Genomic DNA, 21,966 nt, shown 5'->3' on the forward strand with positions numbered 1-21,966 from the left:
GGGGAGGAAGTGGGAGGGGAGCTGTTGCATTGTAAATTTTGGTCAATGACATGAGACAAAGTATATGTGAACTGCTGTATGAAAAGTGAATTTACCCTGTAAATCTTCACCCAAATCAAAATAAAATTAAAAAAAAAGAAAGTAAATTAACTAAACTTATTATTTATTATACTAAACTTATTCTTTGCATGTTTATAGTTATATGTTACATTAACTAGGTAATATGTTTAATGTACTAAATAATTATTACTAGTGTCTGTCTTAGGGGCTCTGGTAGTAGTGCCTAAGGCATTTGACTGCTAACCAAAAGGCTAGGATTCAAACCCACCAGCCACTCCTTAGAAGGAAGGTTGGGCAATCTACTTCCATTGTGATACCGCCTTGGAAACCCAAGGAGGGGTCTCTATAAGTCGGGTCCATCTCGACAGCACATAAGAATAACAACGGTGTTTGTCCTACACAGAATTGATAGATCAAAATATTAAATTATCCAGAAGATTCTGGAGTTATAATATCAGGTTTTTAATGTGTTGATTTGAAGTATTCTGGAGTATAAAATAGAACTTAAAAGTTACCTTGTTTCTAGCAACACCACAGGTTACTAATAAGAATCCCAAAATGAGCCGAAATGTTGGATATTCGTATCCTTCCTTACCACCTGGTTATCAGAACACAACACCAACTAATACAACTGGAATGCCATCCTCTTCCTTGAATTACCCAAGTGGGCCACAGGCCTTTACTCAGGTAAACTTTCTGTTTTTTCCCCTATCTCCTTCTTTTTGGTAAGTTTTAGAAAGTTATATTGGATATTTTTATAATCAATTAGAATATTAATGAGTATTTCATAACACCTTTGTTCTTTTACATTCTTCCGAACCAAAAAATTTACAAGAATATAGATCACACTTTTGTCACTTACAAAGAATTAAGTAACCAAGCTGTTACACACTTGTTTTCATCTGAAGACATTCCAAGGTATTTACTTAGAAATGATTTGTCTGTAGCCTCCCTTAGGTGCTAATCATTTAACTGCAAGCATGAGTGTGTTAAATCTACATCCAGAAGGTCTAAGAGTTATCAATCTTCTTCAAGAAAGAAACATGCTTCCATCAACACCTTTGCAGCCTCCAGTTCCAAATTTGCATGAAGACATCCAGAAACTTAACTGTAACCCAGAGTAAGTCTTTAAACAGAATTTCTTAATGAAAGTTTTTCAGATTTTTTTTTAGCTTCCTGTTTTATTATAAACAAGCTGCACAACTATATTAATTTATGAAAGTAGTTCTGCCTCAAGAAAACAAAATTCTGTACTTGCTGAATTCATTGAGCTTTGAAATAGTCTAAGTCAAGAAATCAGATGTAACCTGTAACCTGATTGTGGTGCTTATTATTCGATGAGAACTGCTCTAATGAGGCTGTCATTATTATTATGGTAGCTACAGTCTTCAAAGAAAGTCAAAAGTACAGGGATTTGATTCTATATAATCTTTCAATTGGTCTCATTTTAAATTGCGTTTTATATCAAACATTTTTATAATACTCTTTTCTCCTTAAAAATGTACTCTAAGTTTAAATGTATTTGAAGAAGACTTTTTGGTGAATTGAACTTTGTTACTTTAAAATAGTTCTTTTATAACCTTCAGCAAAACTGAGTTCAGCAATAAACTTAGCTTTGACTTTTCAAATTTGGGTCATTCTCTTTTAATTCCACTGTAATCTATACTTACATAAAGAAAATCTAGACTGTTTTATGAGCAAGACATGAAGAGACTGTATTTTAGTTAAAGAATATAGAGGTATAACTGTCTACTCTCTATTTCTGAATAGGACCTAGACTAAAATATTTTAATGAGGGAAAATTTCAGAGTATCTATTGAAATTTTTCATTTGTTATCTGATTCAGTGTTCAAATCTTAAAAATTTTAAAAACCTGAAAAATTTTCTTTAGTCTAAAAATAATCAGCAACAACTGACAGATGATTTTTACTTTCATGTAGGTTATTTCGATGCACCCTGACTAACATTCCTCAGACTCAGGCCTTACTGAATAAAGCCAAACTTCCATTGGGGCTGCTGCTTCATCCTTTCAAAGACCTAGTGGTATGTTTCACTACTAAAACAGTATCTCTTGTGGAAAATTATCTTAGTGGTGAGGAATTTTCTGTAACAGTACAAAATAACGTTGTTGTTGTTAGGTTCCATCATCAAGTAGATCTTGACTCATAGTGACCATATATACAACAGAATGAAAGACTGCCTATTCCGCCCCATCCTCAGAATCCTTGCTTGAGCACATTGTTCCAACCAGTGTGTCAGTCCATCTCATTGAGGGTCTTTTTTTTTTTTTTTTAAAATTTTTATTGTGATTTGGGTGAATGTTTACAGAATAAATTCACTTTCCATACAACAGCTCAATACACTTATCTCATGACATTGCAATTTCCCACAGTGCAACAGCTCTCCTCCCATTTCCTCCCCGTCCTCTTCCCTGTGTCCTTCCCTCCCATGCTTGTTGAGGATCCTGACCTTGTTCGCTGACCTTGTACTTTACCCACCATGATATCCTTCTCCAGGGACTGTACCCTTCTGGCAAATGACCAGACATGTGAAATGAAGTCTGACCATTCTCATTTCTAAGGAACATTCTGGCTGTACTTCCTCTAAGAAAGACTTTTTTATTCAATTTCTAGCAGTCCATGGTGCATAAAGTATTCTTCAGCAATAGCACAAATCAAATGCATCAGTTCTTTTGTGATCTTCCTTATTCATCATCCAACTCTCACATGATATATAAGGCTATTAAAAATACTATGGCTTGGGACAGGTGCACCTTAGTCTTCAAAGTCACATCTTTGCTCTTAAAATTTTTTTTTATTGTGATTTGGGTAATAGCTTACAGAGCAAATTCGTTTTCCATACAGCAGTTTATATACATCACATCCTTGCTCTTAAACACTTTAAAGAAGTCTTTTGCAGCAAATTTGCCCATACAGCAGTTCATATACATCACATCCTTGCTCTTAAATACTTTAAAGAAGTCTTTTGCAGCAAATTTGTCCAGTGGAATATGTCGCTTAATTTCTTGACTGCTGCTTCCATGGGAGTTGATTGTTGATCCAGGTAAAATGATATACTTGGCAACTTCAATTTTTTCTGTGTTTATCATGATGTTGCTTATTATCCAGTGGTGTGGATTTTTGTTTTCTATATGTTGAAGTATCCATACTGAAGGCTATGGTCTTTGATTTTCATCAGTGAGTGTTTGAAGTCTTCTTCACTTTCAACAAGTAACGTTGTGTCATCTGCATATTGCACATTGCTAATGAGTCTTTCTCTAATCCAGATGTCATGCTCTTCTTCATAGAGTCCAGCTTCTGGGTTTATTTGCTCAGCATACAGATTGAATAAATATTGTGAAATCATACAACCCCTATGCACACCCTTCCTGATTTTAAACCATGCAGTATCCCCTTGTTCTGGTCTATGTACAGGTTCCAAATGAGTACAATGAAATGTTCTAGAATTCTTATTCTTCATAATATTATCCATAATTTGCTGTGATCTGTGCAGTTGAATGCCTTTGCATAGTCAGTAAAACACAGGTAAACATGTTTCTGGTATTCTTTGTTTTTAGCCAAGATCTAGCTGACATCAGCACCGTTATCCTTTGTTCCACACCCTCTTTTGAATCCATCTGGAGTTTATGGCAGTTCACTGTTAATGTACTCCTGTACCCATTTTAAAATTATCTTCAATAAAATTTTATTTGTGTGTGACATTAATGATATTATTCAGTAATTTCTATATTTTTTTGAAACATCTTTTCTTGGAATGGGCACAAATATGGATCTCTTCTAGTCAGTTGGGTGGTAGCTATCTTCCAAATATCTTGGCATAAACCAGTTGAGTGCCTCCAGTGCTGTATCTGTTTGTTGAAACATGTCAATGGGTATTCCATCAGTTCCCTGAGCCTTATTTTTCTCCAATTCCTTTAGTGTATCTTGGACTTCTTCCTTCAATACCATTGATTCTTGGATACATGGCATCTCCTGACATGGTTGAACATTGACCAATGAGTACAATGAGTTTGTGTATTCCATCCATCTTCTCCTGCATTGTTCAGTATAATGCCCATAGAATCCTTCAGTATCCCAGTTTGAGGCTTGGATTTTTTCTTCAGTTCTTTCAGCTTGAGAAATGCCAAGCACGTTCTTTCCTTTTGAGTTTCCAGCTTTAGGCCTTTGCACATTTCATTATAATGAAATGACTTCGTACTCTCAAGCTGAAGTTTAAAATCTTCTGTTCCACTCTTTCACTTTATCATTCTCCCATTTGCTTTAGCTACTCTCCTCTATTCAAGAGCAAATTTCAGAATCTCTTCTGACATCCTTTCCTGTCTTTTTAATGACCTTTTGCTTTCTTCATGTATGATAACCTTGATGTTGTCTCACATCTCATCTGGTCTTCAGTCACTAGTGTATAATGCATCAAATCTATTCTTGAGATAGTCTCTAAATTCAGGTAGCATATACTCAAGGTATTGATATATATTGATTCTCAAGGTTTTGGCTCTCATGGAATTATTTGAATTTTCTTCAGCTTCAACTTAAGCTTGCATAGGAGGCTGCCTGGTCTAGTTCTGACTGATGATATTGAGCTTCTCCATTGTCTCTTTCCATAAACCCACTGCTGTAGAGTTGATGCTGATTCATAGCTACCCCCATTGGGTTTCTGAGGTGGTAAATCTTTGCAGAAGTAGATTGTCCATCTTCCTTCCACGTAGTGGCTGATGGGTTTGAACCACCAACCTTCTGGTTAGCAGTCAAACATCTTAGGCACTGCGCTACTCTTTTCTCTTTCCACAGATGTAGTCAATTTGATTCCCTCATAGTCCATTCAGTGAGGTCCACAAGTGTAGTCGCCATTTATGTTACTGAAAAAAGGTATTTGCAATGAATAAGTCATTGGTCATACAAAATTCTGTTGTTATCTCTGACATCATTTCATCATCATGTCATCAAGGCCATATTTTCCAAATACTTTTCTGAATATTTGTTTCCAGCTTTTGCGTTCCAATCACCAGTAATTATTAATAAATATTTGTCCAATTTCAGACTACAGAAGTTGATAAAAATCTTCAGTTTCTTCATCTTTGGCTTTAGTGGTTGGTGCATAAGTTTGAGTAACAAGAGTATTAACTTATTTTCCTTGTAGGTGTATGGATATTATGCTGTCACTGACAGCATTGTACTGTCAGATCCTAAAATGTTCTTTTTGACAATGAATGCAGCACCATTCCTCTTGAATTGGTCATTTCTGGCATAGTAGACCATTTGATTGCCTGATTCAGAATGGCCAGTACCTGACCATTTCAGCAAACCAATGCCAAGGATTTCAATTTTTATGCATTCCATTCCATTTTTTACAACTTCTAATTTTTCTAGATTTCTATTCCATACATTCCATGTTCTGATTATTAATGGATATTTGCTGCTGTGTCTTATTTCAGTCATGCCACATCAATCCCTAAAGCTTTATTCCATCCACATCATTAAGGTTGACTTTACTTTGAGGGGATGGCTCTTCCCCAGTTGTACCAAAGTAGTTCCTTCCTACTTGAGGGACTCATCTTCTGATACTGTATCAGACAGTGTTTCCCTACTATTCATAAGGTATTCATTTTTTCAGAAGTGGACCTGGCCATGTCCTCCTTACTAGCCTTCTTAGTCTAGACGCTCCACTGAACCATGTCCACCATGGGTGACCATGCTGGTATTTGAAATACTGATAGCATAGCTTCTAGCATCACAGTAACATGAAAGCCACCAAAGTATGACAGACTAACAGATGAGTAGTCAAACTTATTGTTGAAAAAAATTTAAGAGATACTGAACAAATAACTAAAAGAAAGTAAATGAATGAACATACTGCTTTAAAAAGTTGTAAATTATTTACCCGTTAAAATATTGTACTCAGTTCTGCAGTTCTGCCATCCTTGGAGTAAAATTGGATGTTTAAGGAAGCTGGTACACATTTGTACTAAGGATCTAGGACCTTTGTTCTTTATTGTTAGGTGTCGTTGAGTCATCTCATGGTGACCCTATGCACAGCAGAACAAAACACTGCCCAGTCCTGCGCCAGCTCCACAGTTCTTGCTGTATTTGAGCCCATTGCCGCTGCCACTATGTCAGTCCATCTCATTGAGGGCCTTCCCCTCTTTCGTCGATCCTCCACCTTATGAAGCATGACATTCTTCTCAGTGAATGGTCTCCTCCAATAACATGATCAGAGTAGGTGAGACGAAGTCTGGCCATTCTCACCTCCAAGAAACATTCTGGCTGTACTTCCTCCAGGATAGACTTGTTAGTTCTTTTAGCAGTCCATGGTACTTTCAGCATTCTTCGCCAGCACCACAACTCAAAAGCATCAGCTCTTCTTCGGACTTCCTTCTTCTTTGTCCAGCTCTCACATGCATATGAGGGGATTGAAAACACCATGGCTTGTGTCAGGCACACCTTAGTCCTCAAGGAGACATCTTTGCTCTTTAGCACTTGAAAGAGGTCCTTTGCAAACGATTTGCCCAATGCTGTATGTCGTCTGATGTCCTGACTGCTGCTTCCATTGGCATCAATTATAGAACCAAGTAATGTGAAGTCTTTGACAACTTCAATCTTTTCTCCATTTATCGTGATGCTGCTTATAGGTCCAGTTGTGAGGATTTTTGTTTTCTTTATATTGAGATGTAATCCATACTGCAGACTGTATTCTTCAATCTTCATCAGCAACTGCCTCAAGTCATCCTCACTTTCAGCAAGCAAAGTTGTGTCATCAGCCTGTCACAGGTTGTTAATGATTCTTCCTCCAATCCTGATGTCACGTTCTTCTTCATATAGTCTAGCTTCTCAGATTATTTGCTCAGCATATAGATTGAATAAGTATGATGAATGGATACAACCCTGACGCACTCCCTTCTTGATTTTAAACCATGCAGTGTCCCCTTGTTCTGTTCAAACAACAGCCTCCTGGTCTATGTATAGGTTCCTCATGAGTACGATTAAGTGTCTGGAATTCCCATTCTTCTCAGTGTTATCCACAATTTGTTATGAGTCACATAATCAAATGCTTTTGCATAGTCAATAAAACACAAGTAAACATCTTTTTGGTGTTCTTCACTTTGAGCCAAGATCCATCTGACATCAGCAATAATATCCCTCATTCCACATCCTCTTCTGAATCTAGCTTGCATTTCTGGAAGTTCTCTGTCGATAAACTGCTGCAACTATTTTGAATTATCTTTAGTAAGATTTACTTGCACAGCTGCATTGAAACCTGTGCACCATATACAACCCTGCTGATGTTTGAAACTCCGGTGGCACATCCTCAAGCCTCACACCAATGTGCAAACTACCATGGTATGACAAACTGACAGACAAGTTCATTTGCATTAGTTGTTGGAAACCTCTCTGCCCTACCCTTACTTATTCCTACCTGAATCCTGCAGCTTTTGTCATCCCCAGCATTCCTTCCCTTTCCTGCCTTTGGGAGTGGGTCCTGTCTCCCCTCTGGGACCTTAGCTTGGGCTATATACCCTTAAGAGTATCAGTGTCTGAATGGTGTGACTTTCCCCAAAGCAAACATCTGTTGGTGATTGGATATTATTGTCTTTGCCAATTTTTGGTGTTAAAACTTGAAATTTTAATGTGCAAGTTTAATTTTAAATAGCATGATTGCAAAGCTTAATTGAATATTCAAATATGATTTTGCCTTACCTTACATTATAATAGTTGTTTTATGTGTACTAAATGGGCCTTGGTACATTGACATGGAACTGACCAAAATTCAAGCAGCATTCAGAAGAGGATGTGAAACAAGAGATAGCATTGTTGATGTTAGATAGATCTTGGCTAAAAGAAAAGAATACCAGAAAGGTGTTTACCTGTGTTTTATTTACTATGCAAAGGCATTCAACTATGCGCACCATAACAAATTATGAATAACATTGCAAGGAATTGGGATTCCAGAACACTTAATTGTGCTTGTAAGGGACTTGTATAAGGACCTAAAAGGTAGTTGTTCAAACAGAACAAGGGGATACTGCATGGTTTAAAATTAGGAAAGATATGCATCAAGATTGTCTCCTTTCATCATTCTTATCTAATCTAATATATGCTGAGCAAATATTCTGAGAAAGTGGACTGTATGAAGAAGAACTTGGCATCAGGATTGGTGGAAGATTCAGTAACAAGTTGCAATATGCAGATGATGCAATCTTGCTTGCTGAAAGTGAAGAGGGCTTGAAGCAGTTAGAAATGAAGATCAAAGACTATAGCTTTCATTACGGATTATACCACCACATAAAGAAAAAAAAAAATCATCACAACTGGACCAATAAACAACATCACAATAAATGGAGGAGACATAGAAGTTTTCAAGAATTTAATTTTACTCAGATCCACAGTCAACGCCCATTGAAGCAGCAGTCAGGAAATCAAACAACATATTGCATTGGGCAAATCTGATGGCAAAGACCATTTTAAAGTGTTAAAGAGCAAAGATGTGACTTTGAAGACTCAGGTGTGGCTGACCCAACCCCTGGAATTTTCAACAGCCTCATATGCATGTGAAAGCTGGACGGTGGATAAGGATGACTGAAGAAGAGTTAATGAATTTGAATTGTGATGTTGGCGAAGGATATTAAAAATAATAATACTGGCTCACAGAAGAATGAACAAATCGATCATGAAAGAAATGCAACCAGAATGCTCCTCAGAAGCAACATTAGCCAGACTTCATCTCTCATACTTAGGTCATGTTATCAGAAGGCACTAGTTCCTGGAGAAGGATGCCATGCTTGGTAGAGGGTCAGCAGAAATGGAGGAGACTCTCAACTGGATGGTTTGACACAGTGATTGCAATGATGAACTTGAGCATAGCAGTGATTTTGAGGATGGCACAGGACCACGAGTGGTTTGTTATGTTATACATAGGGCTGCTATGAATCGGAACTGACTTGACGGCACCTAGTGACAATAACGACAGCAACAAGTGAGGCTTGATTTGAGTCCTGTGTGTTCCATTTGATAAGGTCTACTCGTATGGTTGCCATTGATGTTGTTGAAAAATGATATTTTCAGTGAATAAATTATTGGTCTTGTGCAATGAAACAATTAGTCCAGACAGGTGGTATACCATGCGATCCTTAGCCTATACACGTATGAGACCAGAAGAACTAGATGGTGCCCAGCTACCACTGTCAACCACTTGGAGGGGAATCTATGCAGGAGATCCTTGATGGAGTGGGAGAACAACGTAGAACAAACCTCAAAATCATTTTTTTAAAAAAAAGATGGGGGAGGCGTACCAGATTTGCTGGTCTGATAGAACCTGATCCAACCACTGAGACTGTGGCCCCTAGCTGCCCTTCAGGTCTGCAATTGAATCCACTCTTGTGGCTTCCAGCCTAACAAGACAGGCATATGAGCTGAACATTCACATTAGGTAGATACACTCCTTGGAGAGATCAATCATGGAAGAATAGAAGGGCTGTATATACACAGGGAGACAGCTTAGGGGCAGGAGTGCATGGGAGGGAAGGATACAGGGAAGAGGTAACTATGGGGAGGAGGTGGGAGAGGAGCTGTTGCATTGTGGGAGATTACAGTCAGTGTTATTGAGACAAAGTATATGTGAGCTGATGTATGGAAAGTGAATTTGCTCTGTAAACTTTCATCCAAATAACAATTGAAAAAAAAAAAGTTACTGGTCTTGCAAAATTCTATCATGTGATTTCTGGCATCATTTCTATCACCAAGGCCATATTTTTCAACTACAGATACTTGTTCTTTTTTCCCAACTTTCATATTCCAGTCACCAATAATTATCAGTGCATATTTATTGGATCTTTGATCAATTTTAGATTGCAGAATTGGTAAAAATCTTCAGTTCCTTCATCTTTGGCAGTAGTGTTTCGTGCATAAATTTTAATAACAGTCATATTAACTAATCTTCCTTGTCAGCATATGGCTATTACCCTGCCACTGTACTTCAAGGAGCTCTGGTAGCATAGTGCCTAAGGTACTTGATGCTAACCAGAAGGCTGGCGGTTCAAACCCACCAGCCACTCCTCGGAAGGAAGGTTGGGCAATCTACTTCCGTAGTGATACCGCCTCAGAAACCCAAGGAGGGGTTGCTATGAGTTGGGTCCAACTTGACTGCACATAACAGCAACAACAACAACTATACTTCAGGATAGATCTTGAAATGTTCTTTTTGACTTAGAATACAATGCCATTCCTTTTCCATTTATCATTTCTGGCATAATAGACTATATTATTGTCTTATTCAAAATGGTCAGCACCAGTCATTGTCACCTCGCTAATACTGATCAAGGATATTGATCTTTACACATTCCATTTCATTTTTTGCAGTGACCAATTTTCCTACATTAATACTTAATACGTTATGTGTTTGATTATTAATGGAGTTCTGATGGTATTGTGCTTGAGGCATTTGACTCCTAACCCAAAGGTTGGTGGTTCAAACCCACCAGCCACTCCATAGAAGAAAGACTGGGCAATCTACTTCCGTAAAGATTTACTGCCTCTGAAACCCAAAGGGAGTTGCTATGGGTCAGAATCAACTTGCCAGCAGTGAGGGTTTTTTTGGATTATTAATGGATGTTTCCAGCTTTTCCTTCTCATTTTGTGTCATGCCACATCAGCAATTAAAGGTGCATATGTGGAAAGAGATGATGGAGAAGCTCAATATCATTAGTTAGAACAAGGCCAAGGGCTGACTGAGGAATGGACCTTGCTTGTATGCAAGTGTCTTAGGCTAGGTTCTCTAGAAAAGCAAAACCAATAATGCTTTTATATAGAGAGAAATTTATCTCAGGAAAATGGCTCACACAGTTATAGAGGCTGGCAAGTTCCAAGTTCCTGCATCAGATGTTACACTGGAGGCTTTTTCCAACACACACAGGTTCAGGGGCTCACAAGGTCAAGACCTACTGGCAGTATAGTAGGCTGCTGACTTTGGCAGATGACAAATCCAAGATCAGCAGGCAAAATGGCAGTTTGTTGGCTCACAGAACAGCTGTAGAGGGTGGGAAATCCCAAGTTTGTAGGCCATATATCAAGCTGGAGGTTTTCCTGACTTACGAAACTGTAAGGGCTGATGTACCCAAGATTGGCAGGCAGCCTGACAAGATCCAGATCTAACAGAAAGTTTCTGAATTTTCCCAGGATGTACATATATATATTTGAAGCAGGCCACATGCAAAAACGACAAGGAGGCCACATGTTCCGACCTCCTCTAACCCTACAAGGGGAAGATAGGATTACCAGCAGTAAACCAAGGCCTATTACTGCAAGGCCAGGCATGCTGCCACCCTCCAGGCCTTTCACCAACCGTTCCTCCCAAAACACCCACCACCTCTGTCCTGGGTTCAATAATTCACTGCAGTGGCCACACACAACTCACAGATTATGAGGTTTATTAGAGAAGCACCAGGCTACAATTCGAGTTCAAGAGAAATGCTCAGTCTCTCTCCCAGCCCACTGTCCCTTGGCCAACAGTCTCTCACAGTCTCTTTCCCAGCAGTACTGGTCCCTCGGTGTCTCACTCAGCAATGCGTGTCTCTTGCGTCTCTTTCCAGGGTGCATGTCTCTTTCAGCAGCACATCTTCCTCAACCAGCAGTCAGAGAGAGTTCTGCCTTCAGGAGGCCTCCTTTTGAGCCCAGAAGGGTGGTCAAACTAGCCAATCATAGCATCAGAACTCTAAGCATCTGAGAGAGAGTGGGAACTTCCCAGAACATTGTATTGTGCCACGCCCAACAGAAATACTTCACATGGATAACATTTACAATCAGGAGCTCCTCAGTTGCTCATTCCACCACTGAGTTTACAATGACTTATAGGTAGAAAAGCTATACAAAGTAATTTACTACACCGCACCACATCCCTAATGAAATTCCCTTTCAGCTGGCTGCTCAAAGCATGTATGCATCATCTCTCATCATGGGAACGACCACACCACAACTGCTTAAACCATTCAGAAACATGGTCCAGCCAAGTTGACATACAACCTTAACTACCACAGCAGGTTTAAGTTGAAGCTAGACAAAATTAAAACAAGTCCACAAGAGTTAAAATATGACCTTGAGTATATCCCACCTGAATTTAGAGGCCATTTCAAGAATCAGTTAGGCACATTGAACATTAATGACTGAAGACCAAATGAGTTGTGGTATGACATGAAGGAAATCATACAGGAAAACAATGAAAGCTCACTAAAAACATATGGAAGAAGCAAAAGACCAAAATAGATGTTAGAAGAGACTCTGAAACTTATTCTTGAATGTAGAATAGCTAAAGCAAGCAAAGTAGCTACTCTACTCTAAATGGAAGAAATGGGGAAGTAAAAGAACTGAACAGAAGATTTCAAAGGGTGGCTTGCAAAGCTAAAGTAAACTGTTATAATGTAACGTGCAAAAACAAAAGAACTGAAGAGGGCTTCAAGTTACAACATTGATGGATTCTGTGGGCAAAATATTGAACAACCCAAGAAGCATCAAAAGAAGTTGGAAGGAGTACACATATTCACTGTACCAAAAAGAAATGATTGACATTCAGCCACTTTAAGAGGTAGTATATGATCAAGAACAAATGCTATTGAAGAAACAAGTCCAACTGTACTGACAGCATTGGTGAAAAACAAGGCTCTAGGAATTGACAGAATACTAATTGAGATGTTTCAGCAAATGAATGTCAGGCTAGAAGCACTCACTTGTTTATGCCAGGGAATTTGGAAGACAGCTACTTTGCCAACTGACTGGAAGAGATCCATATTTGTGCCCTTTCCAAAGAAGAGTGAACCAACAGAATGTGGAAATTATTGAACAATCAAGTAAATTTTGTAGGAAATAATTTAAAAATGGTTGTTGGAGGACATCAACAGAGAACTGCCAGCAATTCATGCTAGATTCAGAAGAGGACATGAAACAAGATTACCATTACTGATGTCAGATGAATCTTGACTGAAAGCAGAGAACACCAGTAAAATATTTACCTTTTTTTGTGGACTACGCAAAGGCATTTGACTATGTGGATCATAACAAATTATGGATAATGTTGCTATTAATGGGAATTCCAGAACACCTAATTGTGCTCATGCAGAATCTGGGCATAGACTAAAAGGAAATCCTTCAAAACGGAGCAAGGGAATAACAATAATAATCAGGAAAGTGTGCATCAGAGTTGTATCCTTTTATCTTATGCATTCAGTCTGTATGGTGAACAAATTATCTGAGAAGTTGATTTTATGAAGACGAGGGCAGCATCAGGATTGGAGGAAGACTCATTAATAACCTGCAGTTTGCAGATGACACAACTTTTCTTGCTGAACTCGTCAAGGTCTTAAAGCACTGACTGATGAAGATCAAAGACTGTAACCTTCAGGATATATTAAATCTCAGCATAAAGAAAACAAAATCCTAACAATTATACCAATAAACAGGATTATGTTAAAGGGAGAGAATAGATTGAAGTTTTCAAAGATTTCATTTTACTTCAATCCACAGTCAACACCCATGGAAACAATAGTGAAGAAATCAAACGATGGAATGCATAGGGGCAAATCTACTTCAAAAGACTTCTTTAAAGTATTGAAAAGCAAAGATGTCACTTTGAGGACTAATGTTTCTGACCCAAGCCATGGTTTTATCAGTTGCTTCATATGTATGAGGTAGATGGACAATGAATTAGGAAGACCAAAGAAGAAATGATACATTTGAATTATGGTGTTGGCTAAACATATTGAATATGGACTTCCAGAACAAACAAGTCTGCCTTGGAAGAGGTATAACCAGAATGCTCCTTAGAAGTGAGGATGATGAGACTTTCTCCCTAATATTTGGTCATATTATCAGAAGAGATCATTCCCTGGAGAAAGATACCATGTTTGGTAAAATAGAGTCATAGAGAAAGGACAGGATCCTCAGTGAGGTGGATTGACACAGTGGCTGCAACAATGAGCTCAAACAGCAAAGATTGTAAGGAATGCGCAGGACCTGGCGGTATTTGGTTTTGTTGTATTTATTGTCTTAATGAACCATCAAGAAACTTACTAATAAGCTAATTGGTCATTTGTTTTAGAATCTTTATCCTGTTTCCTTTCCCATTAATCTAAACTATACTTTATAAATTTATTGTTGTGGTTTTACGACATTAAACATTTAATGAGAAAATAAATACTTTTTTTTCAAAGGCAAAATTTAAGGAGAATAGTCTTGAGGAAAAACAATAGGGGTTAAAGTCGATCCGTTTCAGCTACGTAATTCTTTTATGTGGCAGTTTGGACACATCTTTTTACTATAGGTGTTTTCTCTAAAATTATATTTTCAACAGTTATTGGAAAGGGGAATGGGTTAATGTTTGACCTTTAAACATGACCCCTGCCTTTAAAAATTGATTCTGTCTTTTCAGCAATTGCCTGTGGTTACCTCCAGTACAATTGTGAGATGCCGTTCATGTAGGACGTACATCAACCCTTTCGTCAGCTTTCTTGACCAAAGGAGGTGGAAGTGTAATTTATGTTACCGAATCAATGATGGTATGTATTTTGAACCATTAAAAAAATTTTTACTCGTTGTACTAAATTAGATACTACAAATGTGAAGTAAAAAACCTGAAGAAACCAAACACCTCTTCAAAAAAACCAAAACCAAACTCACTGCCATTGAGTTGATTCTGACTCATAGTGACCTGTCCTTGGGTTTCCAAGGTGGTGTCTCTACATAAGTAGATAGCCTGGTCTTCCTCCCTAAGAGTGGCTAGTGGGTTTGAACTGGCAGCCTTCTGGTTAGCAGCCAAATGCCTTAGGTACTGCACCACCAGAGCATTTACCTATAATCCTTTCACGTAGAGGTAAGTACAGTCAAATTTTTTCTGTGTATTTATACTTCAAAATAAATAGCTTTATACTTTTTAAGCAAGAAATGTGATGATACCTTGAAACCACATTTTTACATTTACTATATTGGATATATAATCCAGGGTATATTTCATGATAATGTTTAAGCCAGTAATTTGCAAAATATTTTTGTTTAGAAGCTGTCTCCTGCCTTTATCTAGGGTGAAAGGAAATAAGTCTACAGAATAGCTGCCTAATTCATTCACTGTAATATGAATGGAGGTAGGCAATCATAGAAGGTTAGTTGAATGTAGTTTTGTCAGTAATTGAGGAAATTATGTCTTTCAGTAAGTAACTTTCACAGCTTAATTTATATTTAGGAATATCACCTTCCCAGCAAAATTCCCTTAGAGAAAAAAAGGTATAATTATTTATACATTGAAGATTAGATCTCTATTTAGAAGGAATTTTATTAGCATTTGCAAAACAGAGGAATATAAGATTTTTTTTAAATGAGTTCTATTGTTTCTTTATATGTATTTTTTAATTATAGAAGAAAATGAGGATAGGAAAAGGACTCTTTTACTCTGTAGTCCAGAAAATGCATGTATAATGTTTAGTACACCTTTAGGTTCACCCAGAGATTGTGAATTTCATATGTCAAATATTAACATCAAATAATGAGTCAATATCCTTGTACAATTGTGAAATTGAAGACAAAGTTTAATCTGGGAATTAAGAAAATAATTTGGATTTAATGAATTTGTCATCCTTTGAAGCTATTTTAGAAAAGGAGCTTTATCAGGAATTAAGACAAAGAAGGTATCAGTAGGCAGGAAAAGAAAAATTACAGTGATTATAGTTGTAAAAGCAAGATGTATTTAGTCCCACATTCAGAATGTGGAAAACTTAAGTGGAACACAAAAACATGTATTTATCTCTTAATATTTAGTCTATATTGAATTGTTTATAAACCTTTAATTAAGAAAATAATCAAGAGGTTCTGGTAAGATGGTGGAATAGGCAGAAAGACTGCACAGACCCTCTTCAACAAAGAAAAGGGGAACCAGTTAACACAGATACAGAAGATAATCCTGGACCCCTGAGCCTTGAAGGGAAGGATATAGAAATGGACTAAACTCCAACTAGCAGAAGAATTTACATGAAAAAAACGAAAAAAGGAGACACAAGGAGCTACAGTCTGGCAGCAATCCTGATGGTACAGACAGGTTGGATATTGCCGAGTGATGGTAGGACCTAAGAATTAACCTAAAAATCAGCCCTGGTAGTCAGGGACTGCACGGGGAGGACTGCTCTGGTAGCTGGGGAATAAACAGGGAAGCAGTGAAGAGGAAGGAGGGCTCGGCAGTGGACTTTTGTCTATCCGGAGGGTGCAGCCATCTTGAATGTTTACAAGCAACTTGATCATTTTGGATATTTAAAGCAACAGCGATCTCCCAGATTCCAGGGATTTAAGAACAGGCTCCACTTTGCCAGGAAGCTGAAGGAAATTCCGGACCTGGATAACTGGAAAGACGTGACATTTTCCTTGTTACTCTAATACCCCACAACCTCTTGGTGAATGGAGGTGCGGCCATCGCTTACTCCGACCCACTTTCTGGACTGGCAGGAATTCTATCCCAGTCTGTGAGCTCAAACAGAGCCTGGGTGCCCTGCCTCTCTCTGCCCTGATTTTTTTTTTTCTTTTTTTCTGTTTTGTAGTTTGTTTTTGTCTGTTTCAAAACTACTGCTATTATTATTATTACATGTCTTCTTTTTACTATTATTCTTTATTCTTCCCCTCCCAGGTTCTAGTTTTCATCTTTTATCTTTTCCCTGTTCCTGGTTGCAATTTTCTTTTTCCTTTCTCATGGTTAACCCCATTCCTTGTTTTTCTTTTTGCATTTTTCCAGTTTTTCCTTCATTATTCTCCTTCTCTACCTTTTTTCTCTTATTGCCCTGTCTTCAGATACTGCAGTTTTTTTCTTATTCCTTTTTTTTTCTTTTTTTGTTGCTATTCCTGTGTGATTGCACAGTGTATTTTTTGTCCATTTGCTTTTACTTTTTTGATGCTTATTCAATTGTTAAAATGTCTAATTGAGTGGAAGACAACAAAAGTCCCCATACGACACGACTATATCCATACCTCCTGCAGCTTCACTTACTGAGTGAGAGCCATGACTTCCTTCTCCACCAATGGGCCAATTATAAACAACCATCAAGAAGAGGCTGACTCACCCTAGGCTGCTCTTCACAAAAAGTTAACAGAGATCTAAATACAACAATGCCACGATGTCTCGCAGACAACAGACCATCACAGTCCACACAAAAAAACAAGATACAGTGGTAGAAACAAGGGAGCATGATACAGACCCAGAACACATCCCTGAGGAAGAATCAGCATTGGAACTCTCTGATAAGGAATTCAAAATAATTATTTTTAGGTATCTTCAAAGGATTGAGAGACAGATCAAGGAAAAGACAGACAAAACCCTAGTAGAATTTTGCAGGAAATACAAGAACAAAATGACAAAATAAATGAAAAATTAGAAATGATTCAAAATCTACAGGTAGAAATCCAGAAGATTAATACTAAATTGTCAGAAATAGATAACTCATTGAAAGGGCAAAGGAGTAGAATTGATGAATTGAAGACAGAATTAATGAGACTAAAGACAAATACCTGAATACATCTTTGGAAAGGGATCAATCAGAAAAAAGATCAAAACAAAATGAAGAAAGCCTAAGGTTCATGTGGGATACCATCAAAAGGAAAAATGACATGTCATTGAAATTCCAGAACAGGAAGAGAAAAATGAAACCACTGAGAAAATTGTCCAAGATTTGTTGGAGGAGAACTTCCCTGATATGATGAAAGACGAGAATATATCCATTCAGGAAGTCCAGTGAGCCCCAAATAGGATAGATCCCAAAAGAAAACCACCAAAACATATCATCATCAAACTCATCAAAACCAAAGACAAAGAAAGAATCCTGGAAGCAGTATGGGAAAAACAAAAAGTCACTTACAAAGGACAGTCAGAAAGAATAAGCTCTGATTTCTCAGCAGAAATCATGCAAGCGAGAAGGCAATGGAATGGTGATATATATAAAACCCTGAAAGAGAAAAATTTTCAACCAGGAATTATGTACCTGGCAAAATAGTCCCTCAAATATGATGGTGAAATTAGAAGATTTCCAGATAAGCAGAAACTAAGGGAATGTGTTAAAAGCAGACCAACCTTACAAGAGATACTAAAGGAAGTCCTTTGAACAGATAACCAAAAATAGCAAATAACAACCAACCATTAATAAACAAGATGACATAACCCAGAATCCACAGCTGTGGACATATCCAAAGTAAAATAAGCTTACAAGATTGTAAACAGGGAACCAGAGACTTCACTAGGCAAGTGAGGACAACTACAAACCAAAAAGAGGGAAAATACTGTGTAGTTAACAGAATTTCTAAATGGTGAGGAAGTCAAGAGAGTTGCAAGATAGTTCTGACTGTTCTAACGTTGGGGAGGAAATTATAAATCACAGGCTAACCTCAAAGAAAAATGATAAGCCTTCACATCACAATTAAAAAGAGAACAAGCACAAATATTCAGCAGATACTAAAACAACAGCAACAAAGGAAATGATAACAGGATTCATAAACATAATGAGCTCAGCACAGAAAATAATATGGAACAAAGAAACCAGGGACACCATGAAAAACACGTCCAAAATGACAGCAACCAATTCATACTTGTCAATAATTACACTGAATGTTCATGAATTAAATTTACCACTCAAGAGAGGGAGAGTTGCAGATTGGATAAGAAAACAAAACCCATCAATATGCTGCCTACAAGAAACACAGCTTAGAGACAAAGACAAAAATAGACTAAAAATCAAAGGTTGGAAAAAGATATATCAAGCAAATGGCAACCATAAAAGAGTAGGTGTGGCAATATTAATTTCTGATCAAATTGACTTTAAGACAAAAAGCACCATATGAGACAAGGAAGGACATTATATAATGATTAAAGGACCAATTGAACATGAAGATATAACCATAATAAATATCTATGGACTCAATGAAAGAACCCCAAAATACATAAATCAGACTTTAACAGAGTTGAAAAGGCAAATGAATGACTTTACAGTCATAGTGGGAGACTTTAATATACCACTTTCAATGAAAGATAGAACAACTGGAAAGAAACTCAACAAAGATGTATGAGAGCTAAATAATACAATCCACTAACTTGACCTTATAGACATCCGCAGGGCACTTTACCCAACAACAGCACAATATACATTCTTTTCTAGTGCATATGGAACATTTTTCATGATAGACCATATGTTAGGCCATAAAGCAAGCTTTAATAAATTTAAAAACATTGAAATATTGCAAAGCATCTGCTCAGATCATAATACTATGAAATTAGAAAACAACAATAGAAAGATTAACAGAAAAAGAGTAAACACATGGCAACTGAACACCTTCCTTAAGAAAGAATGCTTACGAGAAGAAATAAAAATTGAAATTTAAAAATTCCTTGAATCAAATGAAAATGAAAACACAACGTACCAAAATCTTTGGAACACAGCAAAAGCAGTGATAAGCGGCCAATTTATAGCAATCAATGCACACATCAGAAAAGAAGGAAAAGCCAAAATCAACACTTGAAACCAACATCTTCAACAATTAGGAAAAGAACAGCAAGAAAAACCTATAGTCACCAGAAGAAAGGAAATAATCAAGATTCAAGCAGATATCAATGAAACAGAAAATAGAAGAGCAATAGAAAAAATCAACAAGACCAGAAGTTGGTTTTTTGAAAGATCAATAAAATTGACAAACCATTAGCAAATTTAACAAAGGAAAAGACGGAGGAGATACAAATAACATGAATAAGAAACGAAATTGGTAACATCACAACAGAACCAACTGAAATAAAGAGAATAATATCAGGATACAGTGAAGAACTGTACTCCAACAAATTTGAATATGTGGAAGAAATGGACAGGTTTGTAGAAACACACCACTTACCTAAATTGACACAGACTGATGTGGAAAATTTGAACAGATCTATTACAAAAGAAGAAATTGAACAGGTCATCAAAAAATTACCCCCCCAAAAAAAAACAGGCCTGGCCCAGATGGTTTCACTGGAGAATTCTACCAAACATTCAGAGAAGGGCTGACACTATTCCTACTCAAACTATTCCAAAATATACAAAAGGATGGAATCCTCCCTAACTCAATTTTATGAAGCAAGCATAACCTTGATACCAAAAGCAGGAAAAGACATCACTCAAAAGGAAAACTACAGACCAATATCTGATAAATATATCATGAATATAGATGCAAGAATCTTCAACAAAATCCTAGCCAGTAGACTGCAACAACATACCAAGAAAATTATTCATTATGACCAAGTGCATTTCATATCAGGTATGCAAGGATGGTTCAACATTAGAAAACAATCAACATCATCCACTACTTAAATGAAATAAAGGAGAAGAACCACATGATCATATCAATTGATGCAGAAAAGACATTTGATAAAATCTAACACCTATTCCTGGTCAAAACTCTCAGCAAAATAGGAATAGAAGGGACATTCCTCAATGTAATAAAGGGCATCTATGTAAAACAGACAGGCAGCATAATATTCAATGGAGAGAGACTGAAACCATTCCTCTTGAGAACAGGAACCAGACAAGGATGCCCTCTATCAGCACTTCTATTCAACATTGTACTGGAAGTTTCAGCCAGGGCTATAAGGCAAGAAAGGGAAATCAAAGGCATCCAAATTGGTAAGGAAGAAGCCAACCTATCCCTATTTGCTGATGATATGATCCTATACCTAGAAAACCCAACAGACTCAGTCAAAAATCTACTGGAACTCATTGAGAGATTTAGCATCGTGGCAGGATACAAGATCAACATCCAAAAATCAATTGGATGCCTCTGTACCAGTAAAGAAATTGCTGAAAAAGAAATAAGGAAATCAATAGCATTTACAATAGATACCCCCAAATAAAATACTTGAAAATAAATCTTACCAGGGACACAAAAGGCCTGTACAAATAAAACTATAAAAAAATACTTCAAGAAACAACAAGAGATCTACATAAATGGAAGAACATCCCATGCTTGTGGATAGGAAGGTTGAACATTGTGAAAATGTCAATTCTTCCCAAAGCAATCTATACATTCATTGCAATCCCAATCCAGATTACATCAACATTTTTTAAAGATATGAAAAAACCAATCACTAACCTTATATAGAAAGGAAAGAGACCTCGGATAAGCAAAGCAGTAATGAAGAAGAAGAAAGTAGGAGGTCTTACACTGCCGGATCTCAAAACCTACTATACAGCCACAGTAGTCAAAACTGCACGGTATTGGTACAATGACAGACACATAGACCAATGGAATAGAATTGAGAACCCAGTAATAGATCCATTGACTTATGGTCAGCTGATCTTTGACAAAGGGCCTAGATCCATTAAATGGGGAAGAGAATTTTTGTTTAACAAATGGTGCTGGAAAACTGGATATCCATTTGCAGAAAAATGGAACAATATCTGTACCTCGCATCATACTCAAAAACTAATTCCAGATGGATCAAAGACTTAAATGTGAAACTTAAACTAAAGAGTTCCTCAAGGAAAAACTAGGGGCAAATTTTGGGGCCCTAATATGTGGCATAATCCATACTGCACAGAATCTGGACAGAGGAGGAGTCATCTGCAGGGATCCAGGTAAAGGTGGTACGAGAGGTTGCCAACAGGGAGACAAACTTGTCTGTTGGTTTGTCCTACTGTGGTGACGTGTTGATGTGAGTTTTGAGGCTGAGCCACTGGTGTTTCTAACCCAGCGAGATGCACATGGTGCACAGGTATCAGCCCAGCTTACAGACTGGGACAGACTAGGAAGAAGGAGGAGGCCATCCACTTCTCAAATAATTGGCCAGGGAAAACCTTACGAATAGCAAAGAAACACTGTTTGATGCATTACCATGCAACTTTATGAATAGTCTGGATAGGTT

At 37.4% G+C, this 21,966-nt stretch overlaps 1 protein-coding gene across 1 annotated transcript in view; it reads left to right on the forward strand.

The window, feature by feature from the left end:
* Positions 1-21,966, forward strand: part of SEC24A (SEC24 homolog A, COPII coat complex component) — a 120,625-nt gene that overhangs the window by 40,407 nt on the left and 58,252 nt on the right. The window contains exons 5-8 of the mRNA XM_007943768.1: positions 587-747; positions 1,008-1,180; positions 2,001-2,103; positions 14,488-14,614. Coding sequence (XP_007941959.1) covers positions 587-747; positions 1,008-1,180; positions 2,001-2,103; positions 14,488-14,614 — 564 coding nt within the window. The remainder of the gene's footprint in view (positions 1-586; positions 748-1,007; positions 1,181-2,000; positions 2,104-14,487; positions 14,615-21,966) is intronic.

Source organism: Orycteropus afer, unplaced genomic scaffold (genome assembly GCF_000298275.1).
Source record: "Orycteropus afer afer isolate SDZICR_OR568_19922 unplaced genomic scaffold, OryAfe1.0 scaffold00112, whole genome shotgun sequence".
Lineage (NCBI taxonomy): Eukaryota > Metazoa > Chordata > Mammalia > Tubulidentata > Orycteropodidae > Orycteropus > Orycteropus afer.